The sequence below is a fragment of the Ciconia boyciana genome, chromosome 6 (genome assembly GCF_034638445.1).
Source record: "Ciconia boyciana chromosome 6, ASM3463844v1, whole genome shotgun sequence".
Taxonomy (NCBI): domain Eukaryota; kingdom Metazoa; phylum Chordata; class Aves; order Ciconiiformes; family Ciconiidae; genus Ciconia; species Ciconia boyciana.
Window position 1 is genome coordinate 2,297,047 of NC_132939.1, and position 23,136 is coordinate 2,320,182.

General features: G+C 58.8%; 4 protein-coding genes across 4 annotated transcripts in view; 1 reads left to right on the plus strand and 3 right to left on the minus strand.

Annotated features, from left to right (window-relative positions):
• KDM2A (lysine demethylase 2A) overlaps positions 1-10,262 on the minus strand; it is a 51,985-nt gene extending 41,723 nt beyond the window's left edge. Inside the window, exons 1-3 of the mRNA XM_072864151.1 lie at positions 10,171-10,262; positions 9,726-9,753; positions 8,096-8,200 (exon numbers count right to left, since the gene is read on the minus strand). Coding sequence (XP_072720252.1) covers positions 8,096-8,200; positions 9,726-9,753; positions 10,171-10,190 — 153 coding nt within the window. The 5' untranslated portion in view covers positions 10,191-10,262. The remainder of the gene's footprint in view (positions 1-8,095; positions 8,201-9,725; positions 9,754-10,170) is intronic.
• An 804-nt stretch (positions 10,263-11,066) lies between these two features.
• RHOD (ras homolog family member D) lies at positions 11,067-13,265 on the minus strand. Its single transcript, XM_072865615.1, has 5 exons — positions 13,137-13,265; positions 12,379-12,466; positions 11,967-12,076; positions 11,720-11,854; positions 11,067-11,618 (listed from the first exon to the last, which is right to left on the minus strand). The coding sequence occupies exons 1-5, from the start codon at positions 13,263-13,265 to the stop codon at positions 11,451-11,453; spliced, it is 630 nt and encodes a 209-aa protein (XP_072721716.1). The 3' UTR covers positions 11,067-11,450.
• Positions 12,978-17,323, plus strand: LOC140653490 (mas-related G-protein coupled receptor member H-like). The gene has a single exon (XM_072865614.1). It carries the CDS (start codon positions 15,876-15,878, stop codon positions 16,830-16,832), a length of 957 nt encoding a protein of 318 aa, XP_072721715.1. The 5' UTR covers positions 12,978-15,875; the 3' UTR covers positions 16,833-17,323.
• A 1,176-nt stretch (positions 17,324-18,499) lies between these two features.
• On the minus strand, positions 18,500-20,700 carry LOC140653012 (mas-related G-protein coupled receptor member H-like). The gene is made up of 2 exons (XM_072864587.1): positions 20,370-20,700; positions 18,500-20,052 (listed from the first exon to the last, which is right to left on the minus strand). Exons 1-2 carry the CDS (start codon positions 20,431-20,433, stop codon positions 19,064-19,066), a joined length of 1,053 nt encoding a protein of 350 aa, XP_072720688.1. The 5' UTR covers positions 20,434-20,700; the 3' UTR covers positions 18,500-19,063.
• Between the last annotated feature and the right edge of the window lie 2,436 nt (positions 20,701-23,136).

A 23,136-nucleotide genomic window follows, 5' to 3' on the forward strand; every position in this document is an offset into this window, starting at 1 on the left:
TTGGCAGCACTGACAGGACCTGAGAGGTAGTAGTAGGAACACGTTCTCACTAGTCCTTGGCCCTCAAGAATCAGAAGTCCTTAGCGTCCTTGCCAAGGGAGATCTGCAGGTGCCTGAAGGTGTGCAGCACAGGGAGTTCAGACCACTGTGGAAAGGGTAGAACACCAAAGTTCCCTACAGCCCCCGAGGCTGACACCCTACCCTAAGCCCTCCAGAAAAGGAATCAAGCCTGGACCAGCACAAGCACTTGTACAGCAAAGAGTTCGGTCTGCAGCTCAACTAGCTTGAGACCATCCAAGATGGAAGATAGCTGTGATGCTGGTTTCAGATTTTACTGACACGCTTTTTGATGATGCATTTGTACAAGTGCAGTCACAGATAGCTTCTTAGCTTCAGCTGAAATTGTCACATCCCAGTTTCCAAACAGGGGCATATGCCTATCCACTGCTCCTTGCTCCCTCCCAGCAGGAGGGCTCTGCACAGGTTTGTTCTGTCTGACCCCCACCCCAAGAACAAACTTAACCGAGATCCCAGGTTGTCCAAGCCAACTGGAGACAACACTTCCAGTTCTGAGATACATGCTCCCCACTCTTCTTGCCTCCCAGTGCTTTTGACAGTTTAGTATCTTCGATATCTAATTATAGGCCCTGTCATCCTACCACAGGGTTTGCTCTTCACCTGGCTCTTTTGCTTTTCCCAAGGCAACCAAGCAGGATCCTTCTCTGCTCTCATCTCTCTCTCCACCAGGACCAAGAACCAGCAGGACATCCAGTAAGTCGTAGCTGAGCAGATCCGCCAACTCCTGTTCTCTGAGCACACAGGTACGTGCTTTGGTGCAGCAGCTGCCCCCAACCAGCTCCTGCCACAGGATCACGCTGCAGATTCTGTGTTCACTGCCACAGCTGCACGACAACGCGCAGTGATTCAGTGGGGTATGCCATGTTCTTCCTCACCTTCTACCTCTTCCACTTGCCTTTAATCTCTTCAACCCAAATAAAAGCAGGTCAGGCATTGTGTAAGAAAGTCTGTGAACTAACAATTCAACTCTGGCAGCAAATCGAGCTTTCCAGGGCTCAGGCTACCCACTCAGAGCTTGCCCATCGTTTCCTCCTCTGGAATCAGTAACGCTCTTCCATCATCAGCAGCACCAGACATCTCACCCTGAAGACAAGTAATTGCTTTCCCTCATACATTTTCAGAGGATGGTGTTAGTGCACCGCCTTGTTTCTCCACCTTCTGAGCACACCATCACTTTCCCGACATGCGCCATTTCTCCCCAAAACCCAGCCAGTGACCTGCAGACCCCTGTCTGGGTGGCTCCTGACATAATTAGCCAACAACAAAAAGGTACTGGGGGCATGGGGACTGCCCTCCTAACTTGTTAGTGTCACCTCCAGGTGGGATAACCCTGTGAAAACCTACTCCTGCTTATTAACAGGAGACATAGATGCAACTTGCAAATATTGTTTGGTCGCTCACAAGTAACTTCAAGTGCTCCTGCGCTGTCTGGCTGCTTGTCCACTGCAGCTTCCAGGACACACTCAAGGCACAGCCAGGCTTGGGACAGTAAGAAACCAGCAGAGATACTGACCTCCTGCATTCCTCTCTGCTGACACAGAACATCATCCAGTTGGTCTCAGGGAGGTGTTCTCCCAGGGACCAGCACACTCTTGCATCTCTCAGGATCTAAATGCTCACAGGGATTTCTAAAGCTTTCCAAGGATAGCCTTCAGCTACTGCTAGCTTCCACTAAAATGCTGCCCAGATCAAATCTGAACAGTCCCTAAATTATTTAGAGCTCAATTATTACACCTGGGTCATTTGGAATGACTCATTTGTAGCGTCTTCAGTTTGAGGCAGAGGCATGTGGGACAGATTAATTACCCTACTTGCACAGGTCCTGTCTAGACTAGGAAACTGAGGTGTGTCCAGCAGACCAGCGACATTTGGCCCGACAGGGTTTCACATAGGGCACATAGCAGACAAACTCTGAGCCCTTTCAGGCAACAGGAGGGAGCATCGCTTGACAGGGTAAGGGATTGCCAGCATCAAATTTCAAATGGGAGGGTGATATACAACCACCCAGATTCTCACCCCAGCGCATGTGACTCGTCTCGCACTTCAGTACCCGCAGGAACTACACTGGTAGGCTCACCCCAGCATACACGTACGAGTCCCAGGTCAACAGGACCAGCTCTGGGAAAGCCAGTAGCCAGCTGGACTGGCCTCCCTCAAGCACACCAAGATCTGAGGATGACAAACACCAGCAACTGCAAGGGATCATTACCTGGGGTAGCAAGCAGCATTACAAGGAGTACAAACAAGAAGTCAGGCTGAACTTGATGGGAAGGCATTGCTCCTTGCATTCCACTGCTGGGATAGCGCGAGCCATTCAAGATAGAGCAAGGGCAGCTGCTTGACCAACACAAGGCTGTCTTACCAGACACGAGCACTCCTGCCAGCTTGCAGCCTGCTCCCTGCTGATGTCCCTCTCTCAGCTTTGAGGCCATTTATCTCTCCTTGGTGGTGTGAGGATAAGGGCTGGAACTTTGTCACGAGTGTCACGTGAACACTAACATGCACGGGCTTCCCTGGCTCCCATGGATGGTGTCCTGCGTTTGACATCACCCCATCCTGCAGAAAGGGTTTGGTACCACTGATATGAACAACTTGGAAACCACAAGATTAGAGCCGCCGTAACTCTGGGCATCCATCAGAGCCAGCCTTGCCATCCCTCAGGCACAGGCAGTGAACACCTGATCATGCTGGTGCCGCTCCACACCACGGTACACACGGCTGCAAGAGAAACCTTTTTCTCCATGCTCCCCAAGCTTCATCCCTCAGCTGACGACTCCACATACTGTAAAGCTCATGTGAACTCTTGCCGGGGGGATAGTGTGGACACCAACATGTAAGGACAGGTTTGCTAACTGCTGTTTACAGGAGAGGCCTCAGTTTTTGGCTGGTAGGTTCAGGCAGAAGCCTCCTCTCAAATTTCACATAAGGATTTGACCAGAGGGCAGGGCAGGGCAGTGCTAAGGCAGGACACGGACTGCCCCAAGCGATGGGAGAGACAGCATTTCACGCTCTGGCTCCCCCCTCATCTCCCATACGCTCGAGCACCCAGAGCACTTATCAGCGGGTGGCTCTCCTCCTCCAGAGGCCCATTTCTCTTCATGGGTGTCACAACAATCTCCGACAATCAAAACAAGGGTGCCACTGCACCCAGCCAGGGATGGTCACTCAGGGCCCAGGCACCGCAATACCTTCAGCAGGAGCTGTGCCTGAGCCCCAGAGAGTGCCCGCCACCCTGAGGGAGGGTGCAGCTCCACTGCAGGCTCTCTCCAGCAGCAGAGCCAGTTTAAGAGGTTCCTACCCCACCCTGTCTCCCCTTCTCAGACTGCCACCTCTCCAGTCTCATCAGGCTTGCTGGTGGGGCAGCTAGCTCACTAGCCCAGCACAGACAACAATTTGGATTAGATGTCCCCCCTGCCAACTTTCATCTAGGGCATGATCCACAATCCCCTGAAGCAGCATTCAGCTCAGGGGCATCAGCTTCTGAGACAGTAACAGAGGGAGGGAGAAAACCTCTTAAACCAGCTCTGCCACACCGGCAATCCTAACTCAGAACCACACCCTGAGATATAGACTGCTGACTTGACAGCAGCAGAGGGACCACAACTGGCAGGATTTGTCGTTAGGGTAATGGCACCCTCCTGCTGTGCTCCCCCAAGCCATTCTGAAGTGATCCAACGCTGCTGCCCTTCACTCCTCACCCCGAGTGCTGCCACTGAAAGCGTACGGCACCAATTCAGTCATGTGCTAATCCCAACTCGTAACTCACGGGGTCTTGCTAGTCTTAGTTCACAGTAAAGGCCTGGCAGAATTAGCCATGGAGCAGACAGAAGGCGAGATTTCCTCACACTTCCAGCACCCAGGAATACACGACTCCCCCGCAGAAGGGAAGGCAGACACCAGCCCTGCGTCCCGCTGAAGAACCCTTTGACAGCTCCGCAGATCTGGATAGGTAAAGTGGCTTTGTGTGTGGTGAAGACTGGAGTAAGAGAGAATCCCCTCCGCAGCGGAGCACCGCGCACGCACTCAGTGCTGCGGCAGAGAGGCAGGCACACCTCACCTCGAGCATGCCAAGCACATCTTCAGAAAGCGTTGGGTCAAACGGCCTCTCTGGCAGCAGTTTCTGGAGATGTACTGGCCAGTTGGCTGAACAGCTCCCAAGCACCACCAGGAGATTCCTTCCCTGCTGCCCCTCCTCGCGCTCGATGATCTAACACAGATCTAACCTTACAAAAAATTAAGTTACGTACATGCAACAGTTTCTCCTCAGTCTCAGATCACCTCATTGCAATCCTGGTGAGTGCCGAGGCGGTGCAAGGCAGACAACATACTCTGCGAGGAAACTGTCTGGACAGCCTGAACCAGGCAGAGTACCTGAGCACCACAGCACCAGACCGACTGAACTTCTTTTTCTCCAGAGCTGTTAGTCCGTAGCCAGAGCTGCTCACGTTGCCGCTGCTGCCTTTAAGTAGTCCAGGCTCCAGTTCCAGGTGCTAGTGTGCCCTTGGCCTCCTCGTGGGGAGCTGAACAGCTTGGTGTGACATGGGCTGGGTGCAACCACCCAGTGACAGTCAGCGGAAGACTTCCAAGTCTCAGAGAGGGACCATCGCATTGTGAGTGCCAGGGCTGGACTGTCACTCAGGGTGCAGGATACAATAGAGCATTTCAGCTCCTCGATTAAGGGCCTGCAAAACACGGATCTACAGCTTATAAAACCAGCACCTCAAACCAATCCTGAAGTAGTGCCTTATTATAGAGCTGAGGAGCAGAAACATATATGCAGAATTAGTAGAAAACTACTCCGCAGTGCCTGACAAGTCCCATCCTCCACTACTCACGGTGCAGGGAGGCCCAGCTGAATCTCGGGGTGAGGAACACAGATATCCCTTAACCTGCTGCTGTGTGCGCTCTCCCCGCTCACGCAGCATCGTCCACAAACTGCCTTCCCCTACCTGCGTCAGCCTCCCAGAGCTCGCCAGGACACAGCTTCTTCCACAGTCTTAACCGTTTCAGATGGGTGAGAGATATCCTCCCATTGACACCCCTGCATCCAGACCAACTCATCCAGGCCTTTATAATCTTGGGATTTGTGGATGTAGAGCCTGAACTAGGAAGCAAGCACAGTTAGAGCAGCGCGACCCACCTAATGTAAGTGTCATTCTGCTACACAGGGATGCGTGAACTGGCAGAGAATTCTCGTAGGAGCGTGACTACATCCGAAGTACAGGTGAATTTCTCCTCAAAACCCAGATCTTTCACCAATACTGACAAATCCACTCAGAAAATATACATAGATCAGATTTTTGTTGAACCAGAGGAAGGTAACAGTATTGCTCACTAAATAAAGTCACACAAAATGCTCAAGACTTCCTCTACATCCTGATTGAAACCAGTCAGTCAACAGATGCTGTTGGTATAATTACCCTGACACACCAGATAGCTAGCTTCTTTTGCCATCTCAGGCCACCGGTGCCGTCAAACCATGCTACCTGCCCATGCAATTAATTCAGCTCCTTCACCACTATAAGCTATTCTGGCCAAGGTTGTTTGGCTGGTAGAACTACTATCACACTCTGATTTTTTTTTTTTTTTTAATATATTTATTCTTTTGCTATCATACCCCCATTGATCCACAGTCACACACAAGAAACACAGCTTACAGCAGCAGAAACATACTGTACTACCAACTACCTGTTTCCCTACCTAGAACTTTTAATGTAGGCATATTAAAACCAACTCCCAAGACCAAGGCATATGTAGGAGTAGGATATTCAAATAAGTCATATTCAGCACTTTTGTCTTCCCAGATAATTCACCCGTGATACCTTGTTCTGCGAGCTCCAGAAACACTAGCTAAGAGAACAGCTCCCCATGTTTCAAAGCATGCATCTTGGGGGGGGAATAAAATCATCTTTTAAAGGTCCTTCAACAAGGGGCGTCACTGACACAGCAAGAGAGCATCATGAGCTGGAAGTTCCCAGGAAAAGCGAAGCAGGAGGCATGAACTAAGCCTCACCTACCACATAGGGGTCATGCCTCCTCCTCTCGGCTGCAGGCCAGCAGAGACAACATGCACGAGGCCACAGAAGCCTAGGTGAGCCTCATCCTCTGCTTGCTGCCCATGTGTCTTCCCAAGCCCCTTAGGCATGCAGCTCATCAGTGCGCAGCCATTTATCCAGCTTAGCACATTCTGCTGGAGTCCAGGCCACCTACACTAGGACAGCAACTCCTCCTGACAATTTTTATTTGTGAGATTAAAAGCATTTTTAAACTGGTAACTTCCTGGCTGCTAGTCCCCTTCATCTGCCCAGTCTTTGTCCAGCCATTTGGCGTTACTTCAGCTGGGCAAAGTGTAGCTAAGATCGTAGTTTAACCAAAATCTGAAGCCGGCATTGCCTCCAAGATAAGCTATCCTGCCACCCTGACTGCTGGCCATAGAAACGGTCACTTCCTAGTTAAATCAGCACCTTGAGCTGCGTGCCACACAGTTGTGGGAACAAGTGCGTCAGGACGAGGGAGGAGGTGGGCAGGAGGAGGGAGGAGTGCTTTTTGGCAGCATCGCCAAATTAAAGCATCCACCAAAGCACTTGGGAAAAACAAGCCATCTTGAAGGGCCCACAGATGTATTACAGTTTTGGGTTGGTGTTTTTTTTTTTTTTTTTTTTTTTTTTTTTTTTTAAGCACCTTCTCAAAAGAGAGAAAAGATTAAAAACCACTTCAAATCGAGTCATTTCAGGTTCCTGAAGCGGGCTAATGCGGCTGACTATAAAAGCATAGGTGCATGTCACCAAATCATCTAGCATGAGAATCCTCTCTGCAAAAAGTAAACATGCAATAGACACCAAGCAGCAGCAGAAAAGGAGCACACCTTCAGTAAACCTTCAGGTGTTTGGACAAACCGCAGCCTACACAGTATCCTCCTCTCCACGGGGACCAGTGCTGGAATAACTGTTTCTACCCTCACAAGAGGGTTTCCGTCCCTAGGCCACCTACAAGGCGCGTGCTGGCTACAAGTCCCCAACACCCTTTCTATGGCCAGGCAGCCAGCAGCAGCAAAAGAGCAACAAGAACTGCTCACTCTCGAGGACAAAGCTTAATGCCGAGTACCACGCTGCCTCGCACCAAATGATTTCAGAGTATTAAAGGATAAGGATTTACCTTTACAGACAGCACCTTGAAGGTGCGGGTACACGTACTGCTGTGACTCAGAGAGAAACTCCATCACAGCTTCAGCTATCACAGAGCCGACACTCGCCCTTCCCAGGGGGTTTACAACTGCCTCAACACAACCTGAAATGGACCTGCAGGAGACACAGCAGCTTCCCTCCTTCCCTGGGATCTCTGGGAATATCATCTCAGACTCTCAGAGCAGCTGCCCCCAAACTGCTCACAGTTACGGCCCAACTCCCAGACCAGCGGCTTCACACCAACCCCTGAACAGCAGCACAAACAGCAGACAAGCCAGAGCTCCTGACAGGGCCTAACTAGGACCCGACTTTTGGAACAGCTCCCTCCGACAGAAAACACCAGGAGAAGACGCGTGCACATGTGGACAGGCACAAGTAAATTTGAGCTTGAAGCTGAAGCTGGTTTCCTCAGATTTCACAGCACACTCAAATCAAGTCCAGGCCAACATAACGGTAACACACAGTATTTCAGCCTCTCTGCTTGTTACGAACACATGGAGAAAACCTGCTGTGCCAGAAACTACACCAACACTCATTGCATATTTCTATCCAGCAGCTTCGCAAAGCATCTTACTCAGCCTCAGCCTCCAATCCTCCCCTCTCCCAGAGCTCAGTAGCCAAGTGCCCTTCATTAGGGCAAACTTTGTGACACAAACAGGACCCACGAAGCCATCTAACCCACCGCCAGCTAAGATAATACCTCTGGGCAGACTGCAGCGATCCACCACAACACTTTTTTGGGTTGTTTAAACCTGCTGCCAGTAAAAGCCTTTTCCTTCTTCAGTTGCAACAGAACCAAGAACAGAATATGATTGTTTAGGGCCAATACTGACCAGTCTTTGGCTGTACCGGATCCTTTCTTCCTCGGGCTCCATCTCCGACTCTTCTGAAGAGAGTGAGAAGGACACTCCAGGACTGCTGTCTTCCTCCTCTTCCTCCTTTGAAGTCAGAAGGGAAATAGTGAAGCAAGGCACACAAACACGAGACGCCTACATCCCTCATTTCTTTGCTCATTTTGAGGCCGATTCCATACCACTGTGCAGGGCTAAGCGAACACAGTGGATGAGCCCACCTCAACTTGTAACACTCCCATTCTAACTTTAGGCATGACCTAGGGTAAATGACTTTACCAGCTGTTCTGTAACACGACATGAGCTGCGGGTCTCAGATCAGGAAAAGGCCTCCACTTCGCACTACTACCAGCGCAAGTGGCAGCTCAGTTGGCCCACACTGGGATAGGAAACAGGCAAGCTGCTGTCAAACGCTCGATAGCAGTCGGGGAGCAGCTTGGTTTTCCCCAGGGTACAAGACCATGCATTAGAGAACCAACTCCTCCAAACACCACCACTGCCGTCCTCTGGATATCCTGTACCGCGGCACTTGGGAGAAGCTACACAGGTACAGATCATCTCCCATGAACAGCGAAGGCGTATGGGATCTCTCCTAGGTACAGCGCTTGAGCAGGGCTGCAGGTAGGGGACTAACTCCCGTCTTGAGAAGACCTACATGCTCAGATCTCCAAATCTGCCACCTTGTGACACCACACAATAACATGGGAAAACCTCCCAAGGCGTCAGATGGCACCTAAACTTTTTTTTTTTAAAGGAGCCGAATGAAACCAAAGCCTAGGTATATTGCAGCTCTTAATCCCCATGACTATACCTATGCTAGACCATCGGGGAAGGAATCAAGCCACCCCGTGTAGCGTTACGGAACCGCTACCATAGCGTGGAGAGAACTTGTTTCATCCTGCTCTTCCCCGACCCTCCGAGCACGGTTTGACAGCAGAGCGTTTCAAATCCCGCTAGCATCTCCCCCATCCCCGCCGCCTGTACCGCTCGGGACCGGACTTCCCGGCTCAGCTAAGGCAGCTTCCCCAGACTCGCTAAACTCTGTTTATAAACACCCGGACAACCGGAGTGCAACACACCAGCCGAGCCAGCCCGCTCGCAACGCCCGCTGCCACAGCGCGGGGCAAACCCCCAGCCCGGTGCGGCTCGGCCGGCCCCCGGCCCCATCCCGCCCCCGCGCTGGAGGCCCGTCCCGGGCCGGCCCCGCCGCCACGGCCTCGCCCCCCCGCCCCGGGGCAGGAGGGAGGCAGCCCCGGCACGGCCGAGCGGTCCGGCAGAACAAAGCGGCGGCGGGGGAAGCCCTGGGACGGCGCTCAGGACGTCAGTCCCCGGGGAGCTGTCAGCCGGCACCCTCCGGCCCCGGGAGCCGCCCGCCCCGCCGCCCCCTGCCCACCAACTTCCCGGCCCGGCCTCCCGGGGGCCGCAAGGAAGGGGAGACCCGCCCGCTCCCTCCCGGCCGGGGCAGCGGCCCCGCCGCCCGCGGCGCGACCCGGCGGGGGCGGCCGCCGGCGCCCGCCGCCCGGCCCCTCTGCGGGGACTCGCGGAAACTTAGGGGTCGGCCGGGGGCGGCGGGCCGGCGCCGGGGCCCCCCCGCCCCCAGCGAGTGGCTCACCAGGTCTCTCCTGCGCCTTTGTCCTCTTCTAGCGCCGAGACGGGGAGAAACAGAAGAGACGGAGGAGGAACCCCCGGGTCAGGCAGCGATCGCGCCCCGGGCCCGGGCCCGGCCCGCCGGCCGCGCCGTCCCGCGCCCCCCCGGCCCCGCCGCCCCCCCCACCGCGCCCCGCCGCCCCCGGCGCGGCCGCCGCGGCGAGCGGGCGCTGACAGCCCCGCCGGCCGCCCCGGGCCGCTGCCCGCTCCCGCGGGCCCCGCTCCCCGGCCCGGCGCCGCGTCCGCCCGGCGCCGCGTCCCCCCGCCGCCGCCGCCGCCGCCGCGCGCCGCACCCCCCGCCGCCCGGTGCCGCGCCGCCGCCGGCCTCGCCGCCCGCCGCCACCCGCCGCGCCGTGCCCCGCCGCCGCCGCCCCGCCGCCCCCCGGCCGGGACGCGGTTCCCCTCCTCACACAGGAGCCGCCGCCGCCATTTTGAACCCGTCAGAGTCTCACATACACACTGACTCGGCCGCCGCACTGCGCCTGCGCCGCCCGCAACCTCCCCTGACCCCCCCCGCCGCCTCCCCCGCCACCCGCTGCGCGCATGCGCCTCCCCCCGCCCGCCCCGCTTCGGCGGCGGGGCACGCCGCGGGGGCGCGCACGCACCTCAGCGGCCCCGCCCCGCCGGCGCGGGAGCGAGCGCGCACGCGCGGCCTGGGGACGGGGCCGAGCACGCTCCCGCGGGACTAGCTCCGCCCCCTCCTGGCCCCGCCCCGTCTGGCCCCGCCCCCCCGCGCATGCTCCCCGGGGGTGCGGCGGCGGCGGCGGGCGGCGGCGGGAAGCGGCGGGCGGGGCCGGGCCCCTGCCTGCACCGGCAGCGGCGTGGGCAGAGCAGCCGCCCGTGTGCACATCTGTGTCCGCACAGGCTTCACACCCGCGTGCACACCTGTACACACCTGCGGTCACGCGTGCGGGCATCTATACGCATAGACACGGGGGACGCGGGGACGTGAGTGCACGTATATACGCGCGCATCAACATACGTGCAGCTATACATACGCGTATGCATGCACGCACTGACACCCGCGTAGAGAAACGTGCATGTACGTACACGCAGACCTGTAAACACCGACAGGTACATGTGCACAACCCACAGACACGTACGCAGGCACACCTATGTACACGCGGCGCACACGCACACGCACCTATATACGTGCATACGCGTGCCCCAGCCAAAAAGGAGGAGGGGGCTCGTTCCCAGAGGCTGCCCGGCCGCAGAGGGTCCGTGGCAGGACCCCGTCCCCCCGGCGCTGTGCCAGGGCTGCCCCTGCCCGCAGGGATCGCACCGTGCTGACGAGTGTCGGGCTTTAATGGCAGAACCGCACTGAAATCACCCCATGTCGCCCCTCCCTCGCTGGCCTGCCAGCGGGAAGGGGACCCCCCCCCCAAAAAAAATCAGTCCTCTGCTCTCAGACCCCGTCTGTCCGCGGGGCTCGGTGCGGGCAGGCTGGCAGGGGACACTCGGACGCTGGGTTCCCTGGCGGGACAGTTTCTTCGTGCCCAGGGGGGTGCCTTCCCGCTGGCACCCCATGGCGACTGGCAGCGCCAGCTCCGCAGGGCCGGCTTGCGGGGGGACAGGAGCGTGGCAGCGGTGGCAGCGGAGGTCTGGCGGTGGCTGGGAGCCGAGACGCTGTCCCGAGCCAGAGTGGGGACAGCAGCAGGTCCCAGGGTCTATGCCAGGGGCGGGGGGCTCAGCAGAGCACGCAGCCCTTCCTGCGTCGCCTCCTGCGTTGGCTCTGGCGGGCGGCGCTGAGGGCGGCACCGCAGGCCTCCACGAAGATGTCCCCGACGTTCTCCTGGTACCTGGCCGAGCACTCCAAGTAGGACACGGCGTGGACCTGCCGGGCCATGGCCTCTCCCTGCGGGGAGCCGTGGGGTCAGACCTCCTCCCGTGGGCCCCGGCTCCCCCACCACCCCATGCTGGGGGGGCATCCCCGGCCCCTCGGGAGGTGGCACTTGCCTGCTGGTAGGAGATGGGCTCCAGGCGTCCCTCCTGCAGCTTCCGCAGCACCGCCCGGTCCTGCCGCAGGTCAGTCTTGCAGCCCACCAGCAGCACCGGGGTGCCCTTGCAGAAGTGGTTCACCTCCGGGTACCACTGCGGGGGACACACATGTCACCCGGGGGACAGGCAGCAGCTCCGGCTCCACGCCACCTCCCAGGGGGAGGACACGCGGGGCAGGGGCAGACCCCCCCGGGGGCTGCGTTACCTTCGTTAGGATGTTGTCGTAGCTGTTGGGGTCGGTGACGTCAAAGCAGATGAGGACAACATTGGCGTCCGAGTAGGACAGCGGGCGAAGCCTGTCGTAGTCTTCCTGTCCTGCCGGGCGGAGAAGCAGACCATTAGGCACCAGTTCCCTACTGGGCTGGGTGCCCCCCAGCCTGGGACCACGTCTGCCCCTCCAGCCTGGGGGCATCGTGGGGCTCTGGGGACAGAAAGGCAGCACTGCTGAGAGTGACATCCTCGGGGACCAGTGGCTATGAGTCAACCCCCCATCTCCCATGGTCAGTGCATGGGGACACCCCTCCAAGGCATGACCCACGGGTGTGGGACACCCCGAAACCCACGGGTTGGGGGGGGGGGGCATGCACGACTGCCTGCCCCGTCCCCTCCTGTCCCACCTGCCGTGTCCCAGAGGTGGATCTTCACGGGCTTGCCACCAACCTGGAGGGAGGCCGTGTACTTCTCGAACACGGTGGGGACGTAGACCTGGCAGGGGACAGGGGGGAACATGAGACAGGTGGCGGCAGGCAGCAGTGGGGGGCAGCGGCAGAGGGGACCCCCGCGGGGATGTGTGTGCAGGACAGGGCACGGGGAGGTACCCAGGGTCAGGAGAGGGAAACGGGGGGGGCAGAGATGGGGGTCCCTCCCCAGGGCAGGGGGTGGGGACTCTCCTTGTCCCCCACAGCCCCGGGACTGCGGCCCCCCCCAGCCCAGGGCAGCACCGACCCTCAGGCAGGTGGGACCCGGAGGGCCCGGGAGAGAGGTGCTGGGGTCTCTGTGGGCTGCCCCCCCCCCCCCGTCCCGTAGGTGCCCTCGCTGCGGGACAGACCCCACTCCCCGGACAGACCCCGCAGAGGTGCCCGTCCGCTCGCCCCGGGGGGGCCACCCCCGCCCCCGTCAGCCCCAGGCTGGGCCACCCCCCGCCCCAGCCCCCCCAGCCCCGTGTCCCGCTGCAAACGGCCCCGCTGCCGCCGCCGTGCCCGTCCCGTCCCGTCCCGTCCCGTCCCGTCCCGTCCCCCCTCCGCCCGCGCCGCCGCTCCCCGGGAGCCTCCCCCGGCCGCAGCACGTCTGCGTGGGGAGCCGCTCGGGGACGGTCACCCCACCCGCGACCGCGTCCCGCCGGGGCTGAGGTCCCAGGGGGCAGGGAGGCCGGTACCTTGGGGAAGTCCCCCCTGGCGAAGGCCACCAGCAGAGACGTCTTCCCGCAGCCCCCGTCCCCCACAACGACCGCCTTGACCTCGGCCTCGGGGGGGGCCGGGCTCTGCCCCCCGCGCTCCCGCTGCATGAGGGCGGCCGGTGGGGCCACGGAGCCTGCCTGGCCTCGGCGGGGACGGGCATGGGGACAGGGCGGCGGGAGGCACCCGCCCGGCCCTGGGTGCGGCCCCCCCCCCCCGCCCGCCGGGCCCGCCTGCGGCGCCGCTCGGGGCCGGGGCCGTGCCCGGTGCCGGTGGCCGAGGCAGCGCTGGCAGGGTCCCTCCGGCCCACGCACGTACGGGGGTCCCCGCACGCACACGGCACCTTGCACACCCGCTGGGCCGCTCCCTTGTACAACGCTGCACGCCTGGCACACGCCCCTCACCGCTGCCTCCCGCCTGCGTGTGCAACGCTCCCTCTCACACCCGCCCGCAGGCGTGCAGAGCTGCCTGGTGCACGCACACACACACACACACACACACACACGCGTGACTCCATCCCACGTGTGCGGCTCCTTTGCACGCGCACACCTGCTTGCACGCCTGGCTCCTCCTTGCACTCGTCCGTGCGGGTTCTCTTGCACGCACGTACGGACACGCACACGCAGGCTTGCACAGCTCCCTCTCGCACGCCCACAGCTCCCTCCTGCACACGCCCACGCTCGTGCGTGCAAACACACGCGTGTGCCCCCCGACTGCTGAGTGTCTGCTGCAGGTGGGGGCCCTCCCTGACGCCCCGGCCCCCCCCAGAGCCTGGGTTTTATTGCCCCAAGCATCCACAGGAGGCAAAGTCCAGGGTGGAGGGAGGCACGGGGGGGGGGTGACTCACAGCTCTGGCCGCCCCGCCAGTGCCACCCTTTCCGTCACACCAGGTGATGTGCCGTGCCCAGCCCTGCCCAGCTGTGCCGTGCCATGCCGAGCCATGCCCTGCGGGGAAGCTCTGTCCCTGGCACCCGGCCCAGTGGGACCCGGCTGGCGCAGGCAGCCCCCGGCCCACAGTCTTTTCCCGGTGACCCCAGCACACTGGTGGGGACGGGCTGCGGCACCCGGCTTTGCTCGGGGACGTGCCAACCCAGCGCAGTTCCCGGGGGCTCAGACGGTGCCGTGCGTGGACCCCACATTGACCACCCTGTATTACCCACAGTGATCCTTGCCCACCTCCCCTGGGATGGGGACCCCCGTGACCCTGCTCGGGGAGGTGGGAGCTCAGAGGATGCTCAGACATGAGGGATTTGGGACATGGGGTGTTTCTGAGTGGTGGCCGGGCCCAGAGAGCCCTGTGCGTGGGTGCCCCCTCCCACCAGCTCCCCCAGCCCTGCCATGGGTGCACCCAGGTGAGCCAGGCAGGGGTGTTAGCTGTCCTAGCGGCAATTAGCTGGCTTAACGAGCTGAAGCAGCAGCTTTCTGCCCTTGCTGGAGGAGCAGAGGGCACCCAGCACTGGGGGGATGCTTTTTCTGCCGTATGGCCGTGTCGCCCCACCAGCACAGGGGAGCCCAGCAGCTGGAGGGGGCACGGAAGGCAACCGGTGCCGGTGTGGGGAGGAAGGAGAGACCATGTCCCCCACATCCCAGCTTGGAGGTCCCCAAGACCCCCTCCCCTCCGGTCGGTGCCCTCCTCTGCCACCCCAAGGCGCCGGCGGGGGTGAATGAGTGCTTCTGGTATAGGGGTGCAGGGAGGGACGGGAGGATCATGTGTGCCATTCCTTGCTGTTGCCCCCAACCCTATGGGTGGCTCATCCCCTGCTCTCCTGCCACCGGCCCCCCTGGCTCCCTCGGTGGGTACCAGCCCGGCTGGGAGAGCACTGCAGCCCCCAGACCAGCTGGGGTAAGTCTGAACCGATGGCTCGGACACCAAATTCCCATGCAAGCCTGATGCACGATGAAGATGAAGGAGAGACAGCGGCGATTCACATGCCGGGAGGGTGGAAGGCAAATGCCCACAGTAATGAATAATCTCAGAAGGATGCCAGCATCAGGGCAGGGTGGAAGGAGGAGACTGGAGCACAATAAAACAATTAGGCAGGTGGTAATTACCAGCCTAATGAGATATCAGGTTGAATCCTAAAAGCATCAAGATTCTTTCACAGCAAGATGTAGCTGCTGCAGTGTTCATCCTCTGGGGTATTCTCTCGGACAAAACATTTCCTTTCCCGCAAGACCAACGGAAATTTGACAGGAAAAGAGGCTTGGTGATGCAGCCTGTGTCTCTGAAACTGCCCAGTGCTCTCTTACCACCTGACCCATGATCTTGCAGAAACGCCCCAAAGAGCAGCTTTATTTGGAGGAGAGACAGGCTGCTTAGGTCTTCTGAGGATGCAGAGACCCAGCTTCTCCTCATCTGAGAAGATCGTGGCAAGGCGAGCTGGAGGGAGGGAGCGTGCCCCGCTCAGACGCGCGGGCAGCTCAGCCCCAGGCTGCTGCCTGGAAAGGTAGGGGGTCGGGACCGGAGCCCATCCTGGGGAGCTGCTCGCATCTCCCCAGAGCTACCCGCAGCCTCTCTCACCGCTCCCATGTGCATCCTCCCTCGGGGTGCCTGGAGCCTCTCCAACCTCTCCTTCACACTCACCCCCCAGCCCATCACTGGTGAGGCAGCCACCTCCCCAGCCCTCCTGTCAACCCCCTGTCCCCAGCCCTGCTGTGACACATCACCAGGACCTCTCTGACACATCCTTCAGGGTCCCAGTAACTCCCCGTCTACTCTGATGGCAGCTGGGGACCACCTCCCACCTCCTGCCATGGAGCTAAGCCAGACATCCCCACCTCCCACATCACCTGGTCTGGAGACTGATGGAGACAACCTGTGCAAGATAGAGGTCACTGACATGGCCATAGACGGTGTCACGCTGCTCATCTGCCTCTGCGGGCTGGTGGGGAATGGGACCGTCCTCTGGCTCCTCGGCTTCCGCATCCGCAGGAACCCCATCACCATCTACATCCTCAACCTGGCTGTCGCCGACTTCACCTTCCTCCTCTTCATCGTCACCTCATCCCTCCTCTACATGATGGAGAACTTCTACTGCTCCCCTGTTGTGTCTCTGATGTACCTGAAGTCACTTTTCCTGCTCTCGCTGTTCTCCTACAACATGGGCCTGTACCTCCTGACGACCATCAGCATCGAGAGGTGCATGTCCATCCTCTGCCCGCTCTGGTACCGCTGCCGCCGTCCCCAGCACTTGTCGGCCGTGATGTGTGCTCTGCTCTGGGCCCTCTCCATCGCTGTCATTGCTACAGTGACTTCTCTGTGCCTGTGGCACGACCACGATCACGATCACTGCAAGATGGCTCTCATCTCCATGTACGTCCTCAACTTCCTCATCTTTGCACCATCCATGGTCATTTCCAATGTGATCCTGTTCATTAAGGTCCTGTGTGGCTCCCAGCAACGTCAACCCAGGAGGCTCTACATTGTTATCTTCCTCACCGTCCTCTTCTTTCTCACCTTTGGGGTTCCCCTCAGCATCTGGAATTTCCTGCAGTGGTTCAGCTACACCATCGTGCCCTCCCAGGTTGTTTTCCTGCTCGCCTGCATCAACAGCAGCATCAATCCCTTCATCTACTTCTTGGTGGGGAGCTGCCGGAGGCACTACTCCTTGGTATCCCTCCAGGCTGCCTTCCAGAGGGTCTTCGAAGAGACCGGGGTCACCACCATCTCCAACTAAGAGGCCGCTGTGGTCGCACCGGCCGCACTGCCCACACCGGCTTCATGCTCAGCTGCCCACCCTTGCTCCTGGCCGGGCCCGCAGGTCGCCTTGCTGTGGCTGTGTGTCGGGATGTATCCCATCCCCATCCCCATCCCATCCCCGTCCCCGTCCCCGTCCCTCGGGCCGCTCCCTCCCGCAGGGCGCCCGGCCAGGCGGCCGCTCCCCGGCTCCGAGCGCGGAGCGCTGGGCTTTGCTGCCCTCCAGCGAGGGAAGCGGAGATGGGAGCCCTCCAGAAACCCTCCGGAAACCCTCCCCGAGCCCGCCTGCCCCGCCTGCCCCAGCCCCTGGGGAAGGGGCTCTCCGGGGCTCGGTGCGGGGGCTCCGGCGGACGGTGCCCGACAGCCCCGCTCCTGCCCCCGCGCTCCGGGCGCTGCCTGCGGGAAACGCCGCGAAGCCTCTGCTCCTCCCGCCGGGGCTGCGCTGCCCGGCCCCGCTCCTCCCGCCCCAATAAAGGCCGCTGGCTCCATCCGCCGCCTCTCGTTCCTCTCCGGCCACTCGCGGGGGAGAGGGGGGGTGCGGGGGGCCGGGACACCGGGGGTGAAGCTCTGCGGGGTGGGTGGGGGGGGTCTCCCCGAGAAACAGCCCCCCCAAAACCTTATGGGGCGGCCCGGGGTGAGCAGCACATAGGGAGGCTCTGGAGCTGAAGCGTGGGGCTGGCCGGGGGAGTGGGAGGTGGTGGGGCTGCGGGGGGGGGGGGTGCGGGGTGTGGTAGGGTTGGCGTGGGAGGTGTGGGATGTGGTGGGGCTGGTGGGAAAGGAGGGCAGGACATGGTGGGGCTGGCCGGGGGGGGTGTGGGATGTGGTGGGGCTGGTGAGAAGGTGCAGGACATGGTGGGGCTGTGTGGAGGGTGTGGGACATGGTGGGGGGTGCGCACTCATCAGGACGGGAGGAGCACCAGCCCCAGACGTGTCAGTGGGGCAGTGCGGGAGGGGGCTGCACCGAGTGTCCCTGGGGCAGCCCGAGGACGGGCAATGTTCCTTCCCTCGGGGAAACCGAGGCCTGGCAGGATGGCGTTTGGTTCGGAGCCATCTGACACACCGCCGCTGGCTCCAGCACCATCTTTCTGCGCACCCACAGCTCTCCCCACCGCTGTGACGGGAGGCTTTGCGACTGGCTGAGACCTTGGCAAAGCCATAGGGAGGCGAGTGATGCCCTGTGGAGCCCGCGGTGACCACCAGACGTGGCACCCTGCTCCTGGAGGGTGGTGGCCAGGCTGGGGACCACAGACTCCCCATCCCCTTGCTGCTGCACCGTTCCAGCCTGCTGAAGAAGGAGAAATGCTCCAGCCTGCCAAAGCTCAGGGGAGGGGAAGAATTTCAGAAGCAAAAGAAGAGTCCTTTCCACTTAGACCTGGCTTACAAAATAATAAAAAAACTATTTGGGGAGATACTTGCTGTGACACTAATAAAACAGTCTGGGGGCACCGCCATACACCTGGGCCCATCCTGCCCGTGCCGGGTGTGCCGGTGCAGTCCCAGCTGTGGGCCGTTGGCATCATTTTTGCTCCAGAGAGCACAAGCTGTGTGCATCTCCCCTCCCTCCACCGGCACCCCTGGCCCTGGGCAGGACCCAGACGAAGCCGGCGAGTGCTGGCACGCAGACCGAAGGCAGCTCAGGGTGTGCGATGCTGTTTATTGATATCAGGCAGCAGTGAGATACAGCAATCGGGTACCGGCGGGCAGGGAGGGCGGCGAAGCCTCGGCAGAGCCTGGTGAGGGGCAGCGGTTCCCCCCTGCCGGCATTGCAAGAGGCGGGAGGGGAGCGGAGCTCAGAGAGGCGGCGCAGGCTGGGACACGGGATGGGGAGAGGGACTTAGGACACCAAATGGGTTTTACCTCCACTCTGTACATGAGTCAGTGTTTCCCAAAGGCAATGCTCAACCCGAAAAGTCGACAGCGTGTGAGATGGGAACATGGTTCTCTGGGGCAAGTTCTCCTTGCAGGAATAATGCCCTAGGAACCGGGGTGGGCTGGCAGGGAGGAGGAAAGCCGTGCTCCAACGCGCTCCCCGCAGAGCATCGCTCCCCACATCGACCTCAGCGATGCCCCTGGTCTCCTCTTCTGCAGGGGGCAGAATTACACTGGGAGTGGGTGACATCGGGGAAATACTGCAGCCATTTATTAATCTGGTTACTCAAGGAAGCCCTCAGCCACCATCCCGGGGACTTTAAGCAGAGCGGGGGAAAGGCTTCAACAGGCTGGGGCCAGCGTGTACATCGTAGTATCATTGCTGCATGCTGTGTTGTCTTCCAGCTCCTCAAAGACCCTCCGGAAGGCAACCTGGAGGGACACCAAGGCGCAGTGCCTCTGGTAGCTCCCCACCAAGAAGTAGATGAAGGGGTTGATGCTGCTGTTGATGCAGGCGAGCAGGAAAACAACCTGGGAGGGCACGATGGTGTAGCTGAACCACTGCAGGAAATTCCAGATGCTGAGGGGAAGAGCGAAGAGGAGGAAGAAGAGGACGATGAGGAAGATAACAATGTAGAGCCTCCTGGGTTGACGTTGCTGGGAGCCACACTGGACCTTAATGAAGACGATTGTGCTGGAAATGACCATGGGTGGTGCAAAGATGAGGAAGTTGAGGACGTACATGGAGATGAGAGCCATCTTGCAGTGATCGTGATCGTGGTCGTGCCACAGGCACAGAGAAGTCACTGTAGCAATGACAGCGATGGAGAGGGCCCAGAGCAGAGCACACATCACGGCCGACAAGTGCTGGGGACGGCGGATACTGAAGCAGAGGATGGACACGCACCTCTCGATGCTGATGGTCGTCAGGAGGTACAGGCCCATGTTGTAGGAGAACAGCGAGAGCAGGAAAAGTGACTTCAGGTACATCAGAGACACAACAGGGGAGCAGTAGAAGTTCTCCATCATGTAGAGGAGGGATGAGGTGACGATGAAGAGGAGGAAGGTGAAGTCGGCGACAGCCAGGTTGAGGATGTAGATGGTGATGGGGTTCCTGCGGATGCGGAAGCCGAGGAGCCAGAGGACGGTCCCATTCCCCACCAGCCCGCAGAGGCAGATGAGCAGCGTGACACCGTCTATGGCCATGTCAGTGACCTCTATCCTGCACAGGTCCTCTTCATCGGTGGTCGGCATGGGTGGTGTAGGAGGTGGGGACATGTGGGTCACCTCCATGGATGGACGATGGGCAGATGGTGGAACGTGGTCCCTGGCTGCGGTCAGAGTGGACAGGGAGTTAGTGGCTTGGAGAAGCCGGGGCTGAGCCATACAGCCCCTCGCCAGCTCCCTGCACCGGGAAGGCATCAGTGGAGGGCAAGCGGGATGTGCTGGGGAGGGGAGTGGTGGACATTGTGGGGTGGGAGAGGGAGGTTCACCAGGAGATGCAGAAGGCAAGTGCAAGGCATTGGGGAGAGGACCTGGGGAGAGCGCTGCTGGTCACTGGGAGAGGGTGGGAGGAACTCAGCTGCTGGCAGTGGATGCTGGAGGAAAGGAAGGTGGGGTAGGGACGAAGGAAAACATTGCACTTAACTGTGAGCTTTGGTGAAGCAACAGGCAAGGGCTGTCTTTCCAGCTGGGCTTGGGCAGATTAGCATCGACGTCTTGGCATCTCACGCTCCCTTTGGATCCATATCCTGAAGCGGATCCTCCCAGGACAGTTGCATGAAGAAGAAAGTCCCCCGGTCACCAGGAGGTCCCCGTTCTTGTCCCACTGACTCCTCTCGGTGCCCTGTCCCCGGTGTGCCCCTCGGCAGCGCACGACGGTCCCCCAGCCTCAGTGGGGTCGCTGGGGAGTCGGGAATGGTTTTGTAACTGCGGTTACGTCAGAGCTCCGCTTCCTTGTTTTTATTTATCTTGCTCTTTTTTTTTGCCACAAAGGAAGTGGCTTTTGCCAGAAGCTCCGCAAGCAGAATTTAGTGAATGGTTCCTCATTTGCTCCTGATTAGAAACACTCCTCCCTGGACAATGACCCGCTCGCTGACTGCCTTCCCTCTCCTGGCAGGTTTCTGCCATTCTTCGTTTCTCCCCTGCCTGTCGCAGGCCTCCCTGGACCTCAGCATCCCCACGGAGCCATCGCCCCTCCAGCAGCAGAGCACGGTGTTGGCGATGCTGGTGGTGCTGGTGGTGCTGGTGGTGTTGGCGATGCCGACGGTGCTGGTGACACAGGCGGGAGCTGTGGGATTCTCCCCGCTGCCTTCTCCTCCTGCATCCCCCAGCTAAATTCAGCAGCTGCATCCTAGCTTCCTGAAGGCAGACAAAGCCACCGTGGTCCCCGCAGCCACCGCCAGTAGCTTTTGATGGGGCTGCTTTCCAGTTTGCAGAGTCAGAAGGGAAAGAGGAGTTTTACTGTGGCACTCCTGGGCTTTGGGCTTGGGGTGGGATGGATGGGGACAGTCTGGGAGCAGGCACATACGTGTGTGCATCTGTAGCACTGCGCATCAGCAGTGCCCAGAGGATTTCTGATTGAAACCTCCCACTCATTCTTCAGGTATCTTAAGCATCCAGAAATGAACTACTCCAGCTGTCTTACCAAATTGTTGCATGCGCATACATCTGATTTCTTCAAAGTTACACGTTTGCTCCTGAAGAGATTATTGTGTGCTGACATCAAGGTTCTTTTGAGGGGGGGGTGTTGTCTGTTTGTTTGCTTTGTTTTTAAGGCTAAATATAGCATTTTGAGTCACTGTGAGTTGTACTGGAATATTTCACAATACTGACCTGCAGGAGTGGGGAGGAAGCCCTCTGTTCCCTGGCCACTGATCATCTTGGCAGGCTGGCTGCAACCAAGCTGACCTCAACCCCACGTTCAGCTCAGCAGTGCTTCCATCCACCTCCCTCCAGCCACTCAGCTGGGGAATATAGATAAATACATCGCCACTGGCCGGAGACTGGGAATTCCTTGCTACACATGGGGAGGACAGCTGAAAACATCACTGTCTTTTCAAATCAGTACACAGAGTTCATAAAGAAATGGCCATTTTTTTTCCAATGAGGTTTAGTGAAGCAGATGGAGACATTAGTCTGGGGACATCTATTTTCTGCCTTTTGTTTTTTGCCGAGTCTCTTAGTTTACCTAATAAAGTGCCTAAGAAGTGGAAATCTGGTTAGGCTGAATCTTTGGTGTGTTGGGATTCTCTGTAGAGTCTTTTTTACAGTAAAGGACAGGATTTCACTAAATTAACTTCAAAACCCCAGAAGCTCCCCAGGTCTCACGTGGAGGAGCCCCGTGTGGCAGCGCTGCTGTGTGTCATCCTCTCCCTCTTCTTGATTTTTTTTTTTGTGGGGGGCTTGGTTTCTTTTCTCTTATAGGGAAAAGGAGAAAGTGATTTTATCTTGTAGTCTTTTAACCTCTTCCACAGAAATGGCACTATCAGCCCCACTATCTGCACCCTCGCTGCTGGCGGAGGAAGGGATGATTCATCTGAAGATGGGACAGCTCCGGCGAGAGGTCACTGGGCTCTGCACGATCCTCGTGGCCACATCTTTTGGAAAGGGGAATTCTCCTTGTCATAAACTGCTTGTCATGAAGACAGCCTAGTGCAGAAGGGCACGTACTGCAACTAGCCTTGCACAAAGTTTAAAAAAGACAGCAAAATTAAATCTGAATATCATAACCTGTGACTGTGTTTAACATGCTTTTGCACCTCAGGGAACAATCCTTTACCTAAAACAACAAATCCTCTCATTTGGTGCAATTCAAGCCAATTCTTAATTGCCAGTGTTACATCCTCTGAGCTTGAGGGAACGGCTCCCTTCTCTCGTGACTTAGTGGGTTTGGATTTTTCTTTTCTCCCTGTGAATGCTTCAGGATCTGTGCCGTTTCTTTTCAGTCAAGGCTGTAGCATGCATGCGAACTACAAAGTATTATTAGTAAAAAAACTCAGGGGAGGAGTCATCCAGGAGCCTCCTTATCGTGCTCATATCAGTAGGCACCTTCTCTCCTACAAGTGCAGACAGTGGTGCTTACAGGAGCAGAGATGGCTCATTAACACTGATTGGCAAGATTTTGCATCTGGCATAGAGTTTTTCTCCAGATGTCTATTTTTATCCTAAGAAAACAGGCCTAAAGCAGGCAGCATCACCCTTTGGTCGCACAGAAAGGTTTTCAGCCTTTTGCTGAAATTGTTTTGTGCTATATCTCTGCAAATGGACTTCAGGAGCGCACACCAGGGTTTTCTCAGCCCCCGAGTGCCAGCACAGCTCACATCTCCCCAGCCACTTCCACGAATTGCTGCCCAGCGCCGGGGGCTCCTCAGGGTAGAGGGTTCACATGGTCACCTCTGCAAGAGTCGCGCCCT

What these genes read in the sequence shown, in the direction of transcription:
- RHOD (XM_072865615.1), bottom strand. Translation starts at nt 13,265, where the DNA reads ATGCAGCGGGAGCGCGGGGGGCAGAGCCCGGCCCCCCCCGAGGCCGAG. An exon ending in CCACCTCTGGGACACGGCAG is followed by an intron (nt 12,077 to 12,378) that starts GTGGGACAGGAG and finishes TCCGCCCGGCAG; the next exon opens with GACAGGAAGACTACGACAGG. An exon ending in AGCCCATCTCCTACCAGCAG is followed by an intron (nt 11,619 to 11,719) that starts GCAAGTGCCACC and finishes GGCTCCCCGCAG; the next exon opens with GGAGAGGCCATGGCCCGGCA.
- LOC140653490 (XM_072865614.1), top strand. Translation starts at nt 15,876, where the DNA reads ATGGCAGCTGGGGACCACCTCCCACCTCCTGCCATGGAGCTAAGCCAG.
- LOC140653012 (XM_072864587.1), bottom strand. Translation starts at nt 20,433, where the DNA reads ATGCTAATCTGCCCAAGCCCAGCTGGAAAGACAGCCCTTGCCTGTTGC. An exon ending in TTGCTTCACCAAAGCTCACA is followed by an intron (nt 20,053 to 20,369) that starts GTTAAGTGCAAT and finishes CTCTGACCGCAG; the next exon opens with CCAGGGACCACGTTCCACCA.